At 38.1% G+C, this 16,905-nt stretch overlaps 2 protein-coding genes across 2 annotated transcripts; one reads left to right on the top strand and one right to left on the bottom strand.

Moving 5' to 3' along the window:
• Positions 1–415: 415 nt before the first annotated feature.
• Positions 416–2,311, top strand: LOC110787918 (protein COFACTOR ASSEMBLY OF COMPLEX C SUBUNIT B CCB3, chloroplastic). The gene is made up of 2 exons (XM_021992551.2): positions 416–605; positions 1,637–2,311. Exons 1-2 carry the CDS (start codon positions 570–572, stop codon positions 2,150–2,152), a joined length of 552 nt encoding a protein of 183 aa, XP_021848243.1. The 5' UTR covers positions 416–569; the 3' UTR covers positions 2,153–2,311.
• A 449-nt stretch (positions 2,312–2,760) lies between these two features.
• LOC110787919 (anamorsin homolog) lies at positions 2,761–10,686 on the bottom strand. Its single transcript, XM_021992552.2, has 8 exons — positions 10,528–10,686; positions 9,839–9,974; positions 8,225–8,391; positions 8,019–8,120; positions 5,822–5,978; positions 5,597–5,733; positions 5,347–5,421; positions 2,761–3,102 (listed from the first exon to the last, which is right to left on the bottom strand). The coding sequence occupies exons 2-8, from the start codon at positions 9,966–9,968 to the stop codon at positions 3,064–3,066; spliced, it is 807 nt and encodes a 268-aa protein (XP_021848244.1). The 5' UTR covers positions 9,969–9,974; positions 10,528–10,686; the 3' UTR covers positions 2,761–3,063.
• Positions 10,687–16,905: the final 6,219 nt, after the last annotated feature.

Genomic DNA, 16,905 nt, shown 5'->3' with positions numbered 1-16,905 from the left:
TAGTTTGTAGCCTTTTTCTTTTGTTTTTTGGGCTTCCTGCCCCCTTTAAACACAAAAAAAAAAAATGCATAATTAATAATTGTTTAATCTGTATTAATTTTTTAATTTCTAATTATTTATTATCATTCTTCATTGTTAATTAGTGAAAAATTAAGGATAGGAAAGTATTGAAGATTAAAAAGCCAAAAGCCATGCAAAACAACTAGTAAGGTTATCTTTTCATTTTTGGCGAATAAGTTGGCTTTTCAGCTAACAAAAAAGCCTCTTTACCAAACACTTTTTTTTTTTAATTGTGAAAAAGCCAACAACTAAAACCCAGTGAGTAGTGAAAAAGCCACCAAAAAGCCATTTGCCAAACACCCAACGTACGAGACCACGATTCTTCTGGGAGGCAGATAGAGTAATTTGTTGACAATTATTTTTAGTGATAGAACACGAATGAAGGGTCTGAAACACAAATTGCAGTTGGGTGACGTCTTATCCATTCCAAAAAAAAGTGGCTCCTTGACTGTTTTCCTCCTTTGATCCTGTGAGAGTGAGACACTTCTGTTTTAAGCTTGCAGTATCTCATGGCAGCCCTTTCCCAGTCTTATCCCCTTTTGCTTGTAAGTACTTTTTTCTGTTTTACTCTTTATGATCACTAATCTCTCCATTCGATTAATGGTGTTTTTCCATTGTTGAGGCGTTTCGTCTTTGCGATATTGTTGTTGTTGCTGTATTAAAAACTGACGAATAACTGTATTCCTACTCTGAATCACAATAATCACAACATTAATACTATACTCCGTAGAATGGAGCATTGATATTGATAGTTTATCTGTAAGAGTAATCTAGTTGATATCTAGGTATAATTAGAGAAATTATGCAGTTTTCCAGGTCTGATTTCGAGATAAAACTCCCGAAAATCCCAATCCGTAATTACTTTTAGTCTTTTGGATCAAAGAAGTTCCGGAATGGTAATGGATTAATACTCTTGAGCAATTTGATTTAGTTAGGGTTGCAAACTTTTTGATGCTATCTTTCTTTCTATTATCCTATAAATCATTTGGAGAATCTCAATTACAGAATTGTGCGTTTGATGTTGCTGCTCATGTTCTTTTGATTCAGACTTGCAGTATTTTGTAAATTTTTGAGGGTTAGCCTGATTACATGTCCCACAGTCCCAGTGCCCAACAAATAGTCTAAAATATGAAACTAATTAACCTTTTGTGCTTCATACTTATCAACACATCGAAGATTGAGGCCGTCAGGAGCCCTTTTGCATAAGATACCAGTATACCACATTTTGTCAGCAAAGTCGGTTTCAGTTTGGATAATTTCGTGTTGAAACTAGCCAAGATGGATTTCATTACAAGTTCATTCCTTATAACTAATAAGATGTTGAAAATTCATCTGATAAAGGGAGTAGGATTTCTCTTCTTTTTCCTTTACTCCGTTATTTTATAAGGAAAGGGATTTCCCAAGCTGGGGAGGCAGACAATCGGCAGGTCAGGTGATAGGATTATCAGTAGTTTCATCTGTGTAACCATGTTTTGACAATTTATTGAATAATTCTTGCACTGTCATATGTTTAGCCAGTCCATCATCTTGTAGTCTGACATTCGTAAATTGTTCATGCTTCAACTGTCGTATGCAGAAAAGATGCAGGAATCCCGCGAAAAGAAACCAACGAATAACATGCAGTCCCCGGTGTGTCCTGGGGGTAACTGTTCAAACACTCACCCAAGTCTCTGGCTCGCTTCAACCATGTTATGATATGTTTTCTTTTTCTGCAAATCAAAACATCAGTATGCTCGAAACATCACATATTATCAGTGAGTTGAAACAGAATCTACTTATATTGGATCTGGATCCAGCCACGGCAAAGGTAGCCATTCCGTTTATAGGACCATTCCTTTCGGCGTTTTCCTTCCTTTTCATCGCAAGGATAGTCATGTCCTGGTACCCGAAGCTTCCGGTGGGTAAGTTTCCTTACGTTCTAGCTTACGCACCTACGGAGCCAATTCTTGCTCCTACGCGTAAAGTGATACCACCTCTAGGCGGAGTGGATGTAACACCTGTGGTTTGGTTTGGATTACTTAGTTTCTTGAATGAGATCTTGGTTGGACCTCAGGGACTTCTAGTCCTCCTTTCTCAACAGATGAGTAGTTAACATGGATGAGATAATAAATGGCCAATTAGGCTGCATCTGATTCTTGTAATATCATTTTTGGGGTTCCTAACTTAAACCGATATATGAATATACACATTTTGAAATCGCTATTTTCGGTTATTTGTATCAATGGAAATAAGCTATTGGTTAGGGTTGAAAGGAGTATTGTATTAGCTTATGACTTTTGTTACGGAAAAAACGTCTCAAAATACTAGGTCACTTTCAATTTTCAATTAAATGCTACTACTGATCAAATTTTCACCTTAGATCAGATAAGAATATAAGATGTTACAAAAATATTATACGTACTACGAAGTATGAAAGACGTGCCCTGTAATTTAAGGAAGTAAAGTGCAATATCTTGGACATGATTAAAAATGTGTCTTAAAAATGTGTACATTGTAACTTAAATTGAAACTAGCAATCTTTTGAAGAACAATATCCAACTCCAATAAGATGAAATTGTTTACTGACACTAGCACACGAGACTGTTCATATCCTGCACCATTTATTATCCAATCACCGTAACAGATGTCCTCTTAATTTCCTCACAAGTGTAGAGGATCAAATAAATGCAGATATCGCCTGTACGGCTGTATACAAGGGAATCGGAAGTGTCTTCAGGACTGGTAGGCCAGCAAACGCAGAGACAGTTTCTTATAATAAAACAGATATTACATCGCATGAGACCATGCCAATATATATTTTTAGTTCAACGAATTCATATACTCCGTATTACATAACAGTCGAAATTTATGAAAATTAAAATGTAGAACCCTAGTTTATGAAAATTTAAATGTATTCCGGAAAACTACTTACAATCTCAGCAATGCACAATCACTATGTCAGTTCTGACACTGAAAACAAACATGGTGCCCACAAAAATGCAGCTGAACTGAATCCTGCTCTGTTTATATATCCGCATCAAGGAAATTACTTGATAGAGAAACCTACAACATCAAGGAATCCAACAAAATTACATTACAAATCACATGGATAAATTCAAGTTTCATAGAAAAAATACGAGGATAAAATTATCTAGATAAGCATCTATGAAGCTGATATCAACTAATGTTTTATTACCCCCTCACAGGGCTTAAGTGTCATGAAGATACACTCGCACATTAACAGTTAAAACCATACAACTACATAATTCAATCTTACTGGCTTTATGCAGAACACATTTGTCATCACCAAACTACATCTGATGCAGTATCTTTTCAATTATAAATCAAAACACAAGCTCACTTTGACAGTCATTTAAAGGTAGTTTTATTTTAATAAAGGCTGGAAAGGATAAATAGAAGGGAAGGGAAGGGAAGAGACAGGATGAATATTCCTTTTCTTGGTTTACTAGGTAACAACTGGATAGAATCCCTTGTTGGTTAGTTATGCAAGGACTTTATGTAATCAACTTTCCAAATTCCGCTGATTTGTGTAGGAAAAAAGTCCACACTGTATCTTCTTTTCCTTTCCCACCAATTCCATTACAATCTAGGGGAAGATCTAGTTAATTAGGATAAGATGTATTAGTCCAAGAAGAACCGGGGCATTGGTAGGTGAGATATCGAGCTTTTTACAGGGCCCTGTTAGCAATGATGGAGTCTCTTGTTAACCAACTGTCTTAGCTATTCAACTCATGCTCTTAAGCACGATCCCACGTTAGTTGAATTTGGCCAAGAATGCCATCAGATGATCAGATAGTCAATCAGTCTTAACTGATTCCCAAATATCGTAAAAGTTGCCAAAGAAAAACCACAACACCCGGTGCTTTCTTGACCTTGTCCTTCTCAAAAGGTAGTTCTAAGGCCTCTAATCAGTCAGCCGCATGTGAGGAGTCACGGGATTGAGTCCCAGTTAAGACCCTGAAACCGCGGTCGCCGAGCCCATTCTAGACCTCAAACCTCAGTTGCTGAGCTCATTCTTCAGGAAACATTCTTAGAGTTGTAAGATCTCCCTACGTATAGTATCAACATTATTAAGAACTTCTCCCATGCCACTCTCTATTCGGTATCTCCTAAATAAAGTTCCTTCGTCTTCTCCCATTTACAACTTTATAGAAAAGTCCAGGACACACAACTCCCTCTCTTGCCATTTCACCTTCATCTTCTAGCATTTTCACTGTTCTACTTCAAAACAACCTTCTTTTGGTCCAAACACATTTGTGTTAACTCTGGCTCTCCACCACAAGTTTGTCTGGCTTATGGAAGCAACCTCTTTTAGGGCTTCTTTTGTCTGCTTAACATCTCTGGGTCTCCTATAAAGTTCCCTAATAGATAAACTTGATTTCCTAACATCACTTTGGATGCATGCTTCTGCAGTTTTTCCAGGAATGTCTGATCACCTTATGTTAGCAAAAATCTAGCTCTCTTTTTCAAATAGGCATATTGGAAGACTACTGGTCCGCTAGGCTCCAAATCTCCCATTATTCTTTTGATTATGAATGAATTTCCATTGTCTTAATCCTAAAATAAAATATTCCCTCAATATCCAATGTTGCTTCCAAGTTACAAGTCCACAGAATAATTGAGCTCAACTCAATATCATTGAACCAATAGTTGGAAAAGCAATGAAAAAGGTACAAAGCTGGAGCTCTCTCAAACAATCAAGTGCAAAGCTAAATGTCATAATATCTTCTCAGTAGCAACATTGTCACAAGGCCTTTTTTTACTGGCTTCCACAGAAAAGCAACATCAGTAAAGTATAAGGAGGCTACTAAAAAATACAAACCACGCTCCGCACAGCTAGGTCTCCTATTTGGAAAAAATCCAGTACAGTAGCGTGATCTTCCTATGATGTTTTTTACATCCATCATTGGGAGAAAACTAGAACAATTTGGCATGGACACTAAACGTTAAATCTACTGCCTCTTTACTATTACAGGCTGAGCTCAATGGAATTACTGCCATAAGGCCATGATACATCCAACCCCATCTCCTTCCTGCCCTATAGGTAAAACCTCAGGCGCATACACACATTGGGATATGGTTCAGTACTTCAGTATGGTATAAAGTATCAAAAGTACAACTTTCAGTCTCCATCCACTCTTCAATATATTATGCCTAGCAATGTCCAAATGTTCATATTTATGGATCCATGGATAGGCAAGAAACTAGAAGCACAGAGACCGTAAGAGCAGTAAACAAGAATATAAATCTGAATAAAGCATCAAGGTTGGGAAGAGAAAGGTGTACCTTATCGCCAAGTTTAAATGCAGGAAGACCTTTGTATGGGCACGTGCTGCACCTAAAAGCATCTCCTAGTCCACACTGTAATTTAGGAAACCCGGCAATATATTAAAACAAATAATAAGCAAACAAACAACATATTAATTCAAACTCAAGTAAATTTAAACCCAAAACAAACTATGCACAGCATCTTCCAAAATAAAAATACTCTGCATTAAGATACCACAATTTGTAAATATAATGCCAAAACACATACACTGCCACAAGCAGACTGAGGATTATCCAGCTGTTCCATTGTTAACCCTAACTTTTCTACTTTCTGCTCTTCCTCGGCCCTTCCACATGAACAATTCTTGCAGGCTTTCCTTGTGCTTCCAACTTCACAATCCCCAACTGTAATGATAAGTTGGTTCAAGATGCTGATATATTTCCCAGAAAAAAGGAAAAGAAAAGAAAAATCTTAATCATCCCATGTTCTTACCAGGAGGCAATTGTGGTTTCTTCAGGTCTTCCTCAGTTAATAGAGTATCCTCATCAATCAGATCCATATCATCATTTATTTGAACCTTTGGTAAACCCTTTGAGGCTTTGATGGAAAAGGATGATCCAATTTTCCAAGACGGCTTCTTGGCTTTAACCTGTGACAGAAGTATACTTCTCATCAGATGAATCAAACAAACGAAAAAAATGCAAAATACTAATCTTGATTCAACAATACATGTCCTCATTTGGTAATCCTTTCTATCTCTGACAAACCCACTTTTTCTAACCTACATAAGGCAAAGAACAATAGCCCCCAAAATTGGAAAACTAATCTAACCCAACATTAGTTGAAATCACAACCGATAACATCTAAAATCCCCAAAAAGTGGTGGGGGTGGGAGGGTGAATTGGCAGTCCAAGGGAGGATCTTCTACCAGGGCCATTCGGGGCTAGGCCCCTGATAAATATTTTGAAGTTATTAATTATAGAAACGAAAATATGCATAAAATATGTTGGTGACATATTGATTGAATGGTTCTGTATTCAATGAGATGTTGAAGTTTCAAATTTAGGCCCCTTGTAATTTTTTGGCCAAGATCCACCGTTGGCAAGTTGAATACATAGCCAAATCAGAGGAGAATTTAGCTTACAAAAAGGTTCTAGGATTGTAGAACCCCCCCCCCCCCCCCCCAAAAAAAAGAAAATTATCATTGCTTCATAATCAAGCAAACTAAAGTTATGTTTAACTCCTTTTCGTAACACCGTTAAATTGATGTAGTTTGCTAGTATATAAAATTCCCATGAGTTCCTTCTTCAAAACTATAATCATTCAGAGCCTCCACACAAAAAATTGATCTTATTTTACCAAAAATTTGTTTCATCGATCTAAAGGGACCACCAGATTAAGAAAAAACAAGTGGCAAAAAGAGTCATAATGCCATATTATAGTCCATACATTCCAAATTACTTTCCCCATTGCTTCTGGCACGCTTGTAAATGAAGGGGAAACAGTGTAGAGACAAAAAGTGGGTGGGGGAATGTGGCACAATGAAAAAGTTTATCATGAAGGAAATGGGGTAAGTAATTTCGGACAGCCTAAAACCGAAATTAGTGCAAGTAATTTGTGACAAAGAGAGTATATGATTATTGTTTAACCCGGTGCGCCAAAAGATAAGCGGCCACCCACTAAAAAGGAGAGGATATGCATCCTAATTTAGAGATGTCGATGTAGTAAATGACTCTATTTCGCCATCTTGTTAGTCGCCTAGCAAGACTCCCCCTCCCCCAAAAAAAGGAAATGGGAAAAACGAAAGGGTGGTCATAAAGAAGAAGCCAAGAACAGTGTTTCCAAAGCAATAACTTCAAAGCATGATAAAAAGTTAGTAGAACTATTTTGCTAGCATAAAATATCAGTTTACCCACTAACTAAGTTCGTGTTCCCGTACAAAATACAGTGGATTCTGCAACATACAATGCAGTGTGAACCACATGAGCAGTGAACAGGCATACAGTTAAGTCTAGGTGAGTGCAAATCAGTAAAACCTAAAAACAAATTTTACGAGTGGAAGAAAGGTAACTCTCACAAAGCCCGTTCAAGTTATTTCTTCCAGCCATAAACACACAGGATTTTTGGGAAAAGAGCTATGAAATGATAAGGCCTTGACAGTCTCTTATTCAAAAGCACTGGAACGAACATTATTTTGCTTGTTCATCACTCAAGAAATACATGATGCCCCATAAACAATATGGATCCCCATAAAAAGTCATGTAATATGGTAACTAGAGAAAATTGCTAATAAAAACTTAAGAAATGCAAATATCATAATTCTTGAAATGTCTCCTATATTATTATTTTTACTCATCTCAAGTTCTCAACACCACTCCAGAAACGCAACAAATGTTGCACTTTCACAATACACACAGAGTTTCCAATAACTCATGGTAACCTATTCCAACCCGTGCATAAAAAAATAAGTGAAGGTTGTTCCAGGTTATCTCTCATAGCATCATCTCTGGATTTGGATAATGTAATACATGTAACCCACTATGTATCACCTAGTTCTAAGGATTTCCATTCAATTATTTGAACCAAAATTCAGAAAGATCTCACAGAGAAACTCCGATAAGAAATTTTCGGAATGATTTGAAGATTAATGAAGGAGCTATGTAATTAACAGCAAAAGTAGGGCACTAACTTGTATAGACTGAACTCCTGAAAAAGCATCAGGTTGCTTCTGGCCAGCTTCTGGTTCCAAGAATCCCGCTACAAGTATCTTCCGCTGGAGAGAAGAAAGAATCTGCAGATTGCCAAGAGTATCTATCAGGATTAGGACAGGTGAATATACGCAAAGTCATAAACTATCAATATTCATATTAATTTAGCAATTCCAAAACATATTACATTGTCGAAAGGTAGATCACCAGAAAGTTCAGTCAAATGAATCAGAATTCTTCCATCTGGCTTTAGAATTCTAAACATTTCAGCAAGCAGTGGAACAGCAGGAAAGTCGCGTGCTTTGGAGACACCAATAACAGTATCCATGGATGACGTTTCCAAAGGCAGTGCACCTGAGAAGTCCATGCCATGAAAAACTCATAGATAAATGTTGTGCAATAATTGAGGAAATTATTTACATAAAGGATGTTGAAGGACAACACTATTGAGAACATTTTGTCAAAGATTCAAGAACAAGATGAGTAACAGCCTTAGTTTAAAAAGGCGCAAGACGCACTAAGGCGCACAAGGGTCATGGTGCCTAGGCGCAAGGCGCAAGGCTCAGGCGCGCGCCTTTTGGATACAAGGCGCACATTACTTTCTAATAAACCTTAAAATTCGGGATAGAAAAAAATTAACACAATTTATACTCAAAACAACATATTTCTATTGGAGTGCCATATTTTCTTGCCGGTTCATGAGCATTGCGTGATCCCGTCGATGGAGTGCCAAAATTAGAACCTTGCATGGTAATTACATGCTGGAAATATGAAAATTAACTCATACTTCCTCCGTCTTTTAATACTCGCAACGTTTGTAAGTTTCACGCATGCCAATGCACAACTTTGATCATTTATATCTTAAATTCTCTTTATGCAAAAATTATAAAAAGTTGATATTTTGAAAATACTCATTGAGACGAATCTAACAAGATCCCACATGACTATGTTTTATCTTATATAAAAAGCACTACGAATAGTCAAAGTAGATTATATGAATAGTGGCAAAAGTCCAAACGTTGCGAGTATTAAAAGACGGAGGAACTACTTCCTCTACCAAAAAGCTAAGGTTGTAGAGATATGACTGTTGATAGGTGACATGGGGTGTGTTTATATCATTAAAAATGAAAAAAAATGTAAATAAAAGATCCGCGTCATCTTATTGCGCCTGAAGACTGAAGGCGCTGCACCTTGCGCCTTACCTAAGGCGCACAAAGGCGCACGAAGGCGCGCGCCTGATTGACATCAGTGAGCCTGGAGAGCTCAAGGCGCCAAAGGCTGAGCCTAGGTGAGCCTTGCGCCTAGGCGCGCCTTGGACGCACTTTTTTAAACTAAGGTAACAGCGATCAACAAACAAGTCAAAGTGGACAAATTAGTTTGACATTCAAATTACGAACTTGACCCATCATACAACAACGCCTCATTGCCTCGTACGGAACCAAGTCAAAAAAGAGGCAGTGAGGCACTCGTTCAAACGCTGAACCAATATTATCATATTAGGTACAAGAAAAATTAAAGAAAATCAAGAAGTAGTTCCAACAGCAGACAATGAGTTCAGTCATCAATTTCCCAATTACATTAAATCTTCCAAAGTCCAAAAACGGAAACCACAGAAAGCATCTGAAAGCATGAATCCCGTGTCCTAAACTGCTAAACAACACAACGCAGGAAATTGATAAACTAATCTACAAAATTTTGGCTTGATTATGTATTAATATGTTGCAAAATTTACAATTAAAGAAAAAAATTCAAATGTAACAAAGAACAGCTCTTCACTCAAACAAGTTTAAGAGGAAATTACTTAGAGTTGAAGCCAGGGTGATAACCAACGCATTATCGAGCACCGGTCCTTCAAGATTGAGCTCATTCTTCGAGCTAGATACAATACTAAGGGGCAAGATCACGTCATCGGTAAGTGCCAGCATCGCCATATTTTCCTGCAAAAATGCAATGTCTCCAATAAAATCAAGTAATCATCTTCATAAGACAATAGCAGTGTTATTCAGTAAGAATGAACATCAAATGCATTCATAAATTGGTTGCAAAATTAAGGTTTTGATTATAATTAATACGCCAAATGAACAATTTCGCCAGGGAACGGCAATTCAAATTCCTAATTCCGTTAGTGACTGTTTGGTTGCCTATTTTCCAATTTTCTTTACCCCAATTTACTTTTTAGAATTCCCCATAAATCATCTACATCAAGTCCTACCCCTTACTTGGAGTTGAAGATTACCTCATTTCTATCTTCCCTTCCCTCCCCACACCTCTACACCACCTACCCAACCGCCAGTTCGTCCCACCACCTCCCAGCGCAACTGCGCAAGGTAGCAACCATCCACCATTAATCGCCACTACTAACCCACCGGAATTTTGACCTAACCCTAACCCCGACCACCAAACCTGGCCAACACCGTCCTATATCAAATTTCTAAAAAAAAAAAAAAATCAAACAAATAAAAAAGAAAATTGAAGGAGATAGAAAATTACCGGATGAATCAGAATCTGAGCAATTGAGATGATTTAAAAATTGACAGATTTTGAAAATGAGTTAGAAACCCTAGTCGGTGTGAATGAAAAATGGAGGAGTTTGAGAAGAGCGGGTTTTCTTCTCCTCGAATCCTCGATATTATGCCTGCCAAAAATATAAAGTAAAAAAAAAAATAGATTTTCAGAAGTTTGGCGGTTTCAATAAATTTCCAAAAGGAAAATTTGTAAATTATGACATTTGTAAATTATTCCCACCTCACTTGTTTTTTTTTTTTTTTTTTTTTGACAAGTAAGAGAGGATTTTATATATTAATCAACCAACTATTACAAACTAAGTCAAACTAAAGGGAGACAAACCTTTTAGGAAGGACTCCCTCCACTTTAGCAGGCAAACCAGAGCTCAAAAGAGCAGAAAACCAGAATCATTACAAGGAATATAACCAATCCTTATCTCTAGTACTCACTTTCTTACCTAGGATACTCTTAATTCTGTGTCTAACATCCAACTGAATACAGTTAACACTGCTATCCAGAGTTGGAACCTTAGCATCCCAAATAGCTGAATTTCTTGCCTTCCAAATCTGATAAACCACCCCTGCAACAGCAGCATAACAAACTCTCCTTCTAAAACCACCCACACAATGCCTATGAGCCCATTTGAGGATCATGAACAAGCTTGTTCTGTGAGTGTTGAACCCCAACCAGTGCAGAACTTTCCTACAACATTCAGTGCTGTAGTGACAGGAGAAAAACAGATGAGAGCTATTCTCTGTATGTAAGCCACAGAGAGCACACAGATCATCATCAGTAACCCCATAAGGGAACAACCTGGCCTTAGTTTTTAACCTGTCCTGCAGAGCCAGCCAAAGAATGACCCTATGTTTTGGAATGGTGAATCTATTCCATACAAAATGAGACCAATTGGTCTTAGCCTGTTGCTCACTCAATTGCTTATACATGTCACCAATAGAGTATTTTGTGGTTGTCAGCCAAGAGTAAGAATGCAGCCTATTGGTACAATATATCAAGTTTGACTTTGCAGATATACTTTACTGCCCCACTAGCAGCAATAGAGGGCATGTACACCAACCAGTTCTTATGTTTAACATAGACTGCATGCACCCATTTTACCCATAATTATCTTCTTTCTAAGCAATGGACCATGCCAGTTTACCAACAGCTGCTTGGTTCCAAATAGCAAGGTTTCTAAACCCAAGCCCACCCTGTGTTTTTGAAACACACAGGTTAATCCATGCCACTGGACCAGGCCTGCTATCATCATATGTACCATGCCAAAGATAGGCTCTGCATACAGAGTTAATTTTCCTAATAACACTCTTAGGAAGGATGAAAATCTGGCACCAGTACACACTGACACTCATTAGAACTGAGTTAACAAGCTTCATTCTTCCAGCAAAAGAAAGATGTCTTGAGCTCCAAATTTTAATTCTAGCAACCATTTTGTTCACCAGTTGGTCACATTCACCAGCCTGAAGTTTCCTGGTACTGATTGGTACACCCAAGTACCTAAAAGGTAACTCTCCAAAGCTGAAACCGGAAACAACACTGATTCCTTCTTTGTCAGTATTAGAGATAACACAACAGTATACTGAGGATTTGCAGGGATTTGCTTGCAAGCCAGTAGTGTTTGAGAATAGGTTAAAACTTTCCAAGAGCAGACTAACTGAAGTAATGTCACCTTTACAAAACATCAAGAGATCATCAGCAAAACACAAATGATTCAACTGAAGAGTTCTACACCTGGTATGGAAATGAAATTGAGGGTGTTCACCAACTGTAGACATGGCTCTGGAGAAATACTCCATGCATAGGGTAAAGAGTAGGGGGGAGAGAGGATCCCCTTGTCTGAGTCCTCTTTTAGGCTGGATAAGATCAGAAGGGCTACCATTAATGAGAAGAGAGTAACTTGTTGTTGAAAGACGAGTCATGATTAGTTTGGAGAAAGTAGGAAACCCAAGCTCAGTCAACATTTCCTTAATGAATGCCCACTCTACTGTGTCATAGGCTTTCCTAATATCAACTTTCATCAAACAGCAAGGAGGGGTGTGAGATTGGTTATACATCTTAACTATATCTTGACAGATCAGAACATTATGCAGAATTGATCTACCAGAAACAAAAGCTCCCTGATTGGGAGAGATTAGCTCAGGAAGCACCAAACTGAGCTTGCTGCATATGAGTTTGGATATGCACTTGTAGATGACAGAACAACGGGCTATTGGCCTGAAATCTCCCACAGCAGCTGGAACTGGGATTTTAGGGACTAGAGTAATTGATGTAACATTAACTTCTTTGAGAATTTTCCCTGTGGTAAAGAAGTTAGTAATTGCCTTATAGAGATCATCTTTGACAACATGCCAAGCAGTTTTAAAGAAATAGCTATTGTAGCCATCCATTCCAGGAGCCTTGTGGTTAGGAATTGAAAATAGAGCCTTCTTCACATCATCCATTGAGAAAACACAATCCAGCAAGGATTTCTGAGACTCATTAAGTGTTGGCCCTCTACTAATAATCACAGGGTTGACATGAGTTATGTGTTCCATTTGAGTACAGAACAAATCAGAGTAGAACTGAGTGAAGGCATCTTTCACCCCTTCAATTGTTGTGACCCTGTCACCTTGCATGTTCTGAATTGAGTGAATTGTATTGTGTCTTCTTCTCTGCTTGATACTCTGGTGGAAAACTCTAGTGTTCTCATCCCCCTGTGCTAGCCAATTGATCTTGGCTGTCTGATGGAGATAAGACATATAAGCATTGTGAGCCTGTTTATAATCAGCTGCAACTAACTTTTCAGCATCAGCCAAGCTTCCATCATTTGGGGTGGCATGTAATCTAGCTTGGATTTGTAGTAAATTAGAGTAGAGTTTGGTGTTTTTCAGCTTCAACATTACTAAAACCCTCCTTGTTCATTTGCTTCAGGTCCACCTTTAACCACTTGAGTCTCTGAAGGATTTTGTACATGGTACAACCAAACACAGGTTTCTCCCAGTTGGTTTGAACAACATCAATAAAGTTCTCAGCATTAGCCCACATATTAAAGAATCTGAAAGGCCTTTTTAAGTTATCATTTTTGTGAAAGCAAAGCAACATAGGGCTATGGTCAAACTCACCTTCAGGGAGGTAGTTTGCTTCTACAGTAGGGAATAGATCCAACCAGCTAGCATTGGCCAAAACTCTATCAATTCTTGAGAAAACCCTTGCCTCCCCTTCTTGCTTATTGTTCCAGGTATATTTTCTACCCACTGTCTTAATGGTGGAGAGATTGCAGTGGAACATACAGTTCCTCATAGCCTGAATATCACCAAGCCTAACAGCCCCACCAATTCTATCCTCAATCTCCATTAGTGCATTAAAGTCACCCATAATGACCCATGGTTGATTACAGTTACCAGCAATGTGAGAGAGAGAGTTCCAAAGGGGCAATCTCTCATTTTTCCCATTCATCCCATATATGAATGTGCACTGAAAACTGACACCAGTGCTTTTTGGTGTGATAACACTATGAATGTGTTGGCTACTCATGGTCACTATATCCACATCAAAAGTAGAAGGATCCCATGCCATAATTATTCTTCCTACAGAGGAACATCTAAGGTTGGTAGTGAAATTCCACCCTGGACAGATATTGAGGTACAAGTCACCCATTTTTGGTGCCTTGACCTTTGTTTCAAGGAGACTGAAAAGTTTAGCCATGTGAGAATGGATAAACCTCCCCACTTCAGATTGTTTGGCTCTTCTATTCAGTCCCCTCACATTCCAGCAAAGGATATTATCCATTAGACCTAGGGGCAATCAACCCCTGATCTAACAGACCATCCCCAAACACCTCAGTATCAGAGTCATGTTCACCATCATTATCATCAGTGAACCCCAGTGTCTGAAATCTATTCCTTGTGTTCACTGGTTTCAGTTGCTGACATTGTTGCCTGCTGAAAGAAGTTGCCTGCATGAACCCTTCAGCATCAAGAGTAGTGACAACTTGTTCATTGACTTGCTCTTCTTTCACCTGTGTTCTTTGAACAACTTTGGGTTGCCACACTTTTTTAACAGGCTTGCTCACCACCTTGGCAGCCTTGTTCTGCTTTGGGTTGTTCTTGGAACAAGCATGGCTAGCATGCCCAATCCCCCTGCAGTGGGTGCACTCAATGGGAAGCCAGTCATATTCCACACTTTGCTCCATTAGTGCCCCTTTCTCATTCACAAACTGAATGCATTTAGGGTAGTGTTGACCAATTGTGACCTCAACTAGAATCTTTGCAAACATTAGCTTATCCCTATTCTTAGTTGCTTGATCAACTCTAATGGCTTGTCCAACTTGTCCTGCAATTTTAAACAAGCTCTTCTCTCCCTAATATTTCACCTCAAGTCCAGGCAGCTTAATCCACACAGGAACCTGTTTGATTGGGTCTTTAGCATAGTTAATCTCTTCAGACCATGGCTTGATGATCACTGGTTTGGAATCAAAGAATTGAGTGCCTCCATTGATTATTATGGCAATTCTCCATAGTGGTAAATCTAATGAGGAACAGTCCCTTCCCCACCATTGCTACTTTGTCTACTCCCAGTTTCCCCCAAATTCGATGCACATACCCCTCCATGACATGTTGGGGAGGGTTAGCTCCCAACACATAACAAACAATAGCCGATTTCCAGAAAGTAATTTCATCCTCAATATCATCTAGTTCAATAATTGCAGGGGTTATTAGATTTTCTTTATCAGTTGTAATCTCAACATCGGGCAGCACATTAGTTGCAGTATTATGATCAATTGATTTTGCAGGCAAAATATGGGTGTTCGCGCCAATTCTTACATTTGAATGAAAAAGGGTACGAGCATCATTACCCGATTGAAGGCCATTAATCCATTCATTGAAATCATTTCGGACCTGTGAACGTTGTTGTAGAGCAACCAGTGATGATTTTGGAGTAAGAATTTCGTGTTCCTCGAAAATCAGATCATCTGGGTCTACAATCGATTTTCCAGAAATTTCATCATCCTCCACCATTGATGGAGCTTGGTGGTTCTTAACAGTTGCTCGAGTGTGTGGTTTAGGAATTACACCTTCATCCTGTTTCTTCGACTTCTTTCCTGAAGATTTGGGCTGAGTTTTCCGAGGTCTTCCCATGGTGACGAAGAAGGTGATCGCCTCTTCGAAACCTCTCAAACGCAGCTTTTTCCCCTAATTTTATTGTTTTTCTCTCGTAATTGATAGATGATTGATTATGGTAATCTATAATCCCCACCTCACTTGTTAATTGTCCATTACTCTCACCGTTTCTTTTTGTTCTTTACGCTTTCCTTGTTATGTGTTTCAAAATGTTCTTTACCTTTTATTTTATATTATCACATAAATGCTGATTATTTTAACCAATCTTTTACACTTTTTCACTGGACCATTAAATTTTTCTCATTTTCTCAATATCATAATTTTGATAAAAGTGAAAAAATATTATAAATAAACGTAATTTACCTTGTTTAAATAAAAAGTGAAGTTGAATGGATGGGGGTTTCTTATGGGTGATTTCGCATTGAGAAGGGCCATCTGTGGGGATGGTCGTAGCTGGGGAGGTGGGGGGAGAAAAAGTAGGAGGAATGAGACGAGAGGGAAGAAGAAATCTAGTTGGACGGAGGTGGGTTGGTGGAGAAGCGGGTGACTAACGTTGTGGGTGATGGTACGGACAATGGAGGGGGTTGGTGATTGGAGTTGAGAGAGGGTGGCTGCTGTAGTGTGGAGGGAAAGTAGAGAGAAGGGTTCCAATCCGTGGACTATGGACCATGGTGCACATAGAGCATGGTGCATCATGTGCACCAAAAGAACACGACACTACGACAAAAGAACATGCAATATAATGGTTTATTTTTTTGTTATAAAAAATCACAATTTATTAAAAATATAAAAAAAATATATGTCCATGTTCTTTTTACGTAACCAAATGTTCTTTTAATTATATAGTAATGTTCTTAAGGTGCACCATGCTCTATGTGCACCATGGTCCACCTTCTAAATTGCGGGGAGGAAGGAGAATGAAAAAAAACGAGAAAATGTCAATTAGAGTAAAATGAGTTATTAGGGACTTTACTGTCTAAACCGTTAGTTAATTAGGTTAGTGACTAACGATGTTAACGTTCGTTAGACAGTTTGTTAGATAGTTCATTAAACATTTAATTACATTTTACGTATTAAAGTCATCTTCTATTCGACTTATTTTGACTTATTTCACACAAAATAATTCCATATAAGTTTTTTCATACATTTTTACACACAAATAAGTTATTTCATACTAAGTATAAATTAAAAAAATTCAGATAAAATTAAGTTTGGATAAGTTAAGATGAATTCAGTTTATTTCAAATAA

This window comes from Spinacia oleracea, chromosome 2, assembly GCF_020520425.1.
Source record: "Spinacia oleracea cultivar Varoflay chromosome 2, BTI_SOV_V1, whole genome shotgun sequence".
NCBI lineage: Eukaryota > Viridiplantae > Streptophyta > Magnoliopsida > Caryophyllales > Amaranthaceae > Spinacia > Spinacia oleracea.
The sequence above is the reverse complement of the archived record's forward strand: the minus strand, read 5'-3'. Positions and strand labels throughout refer to the sequence as shown.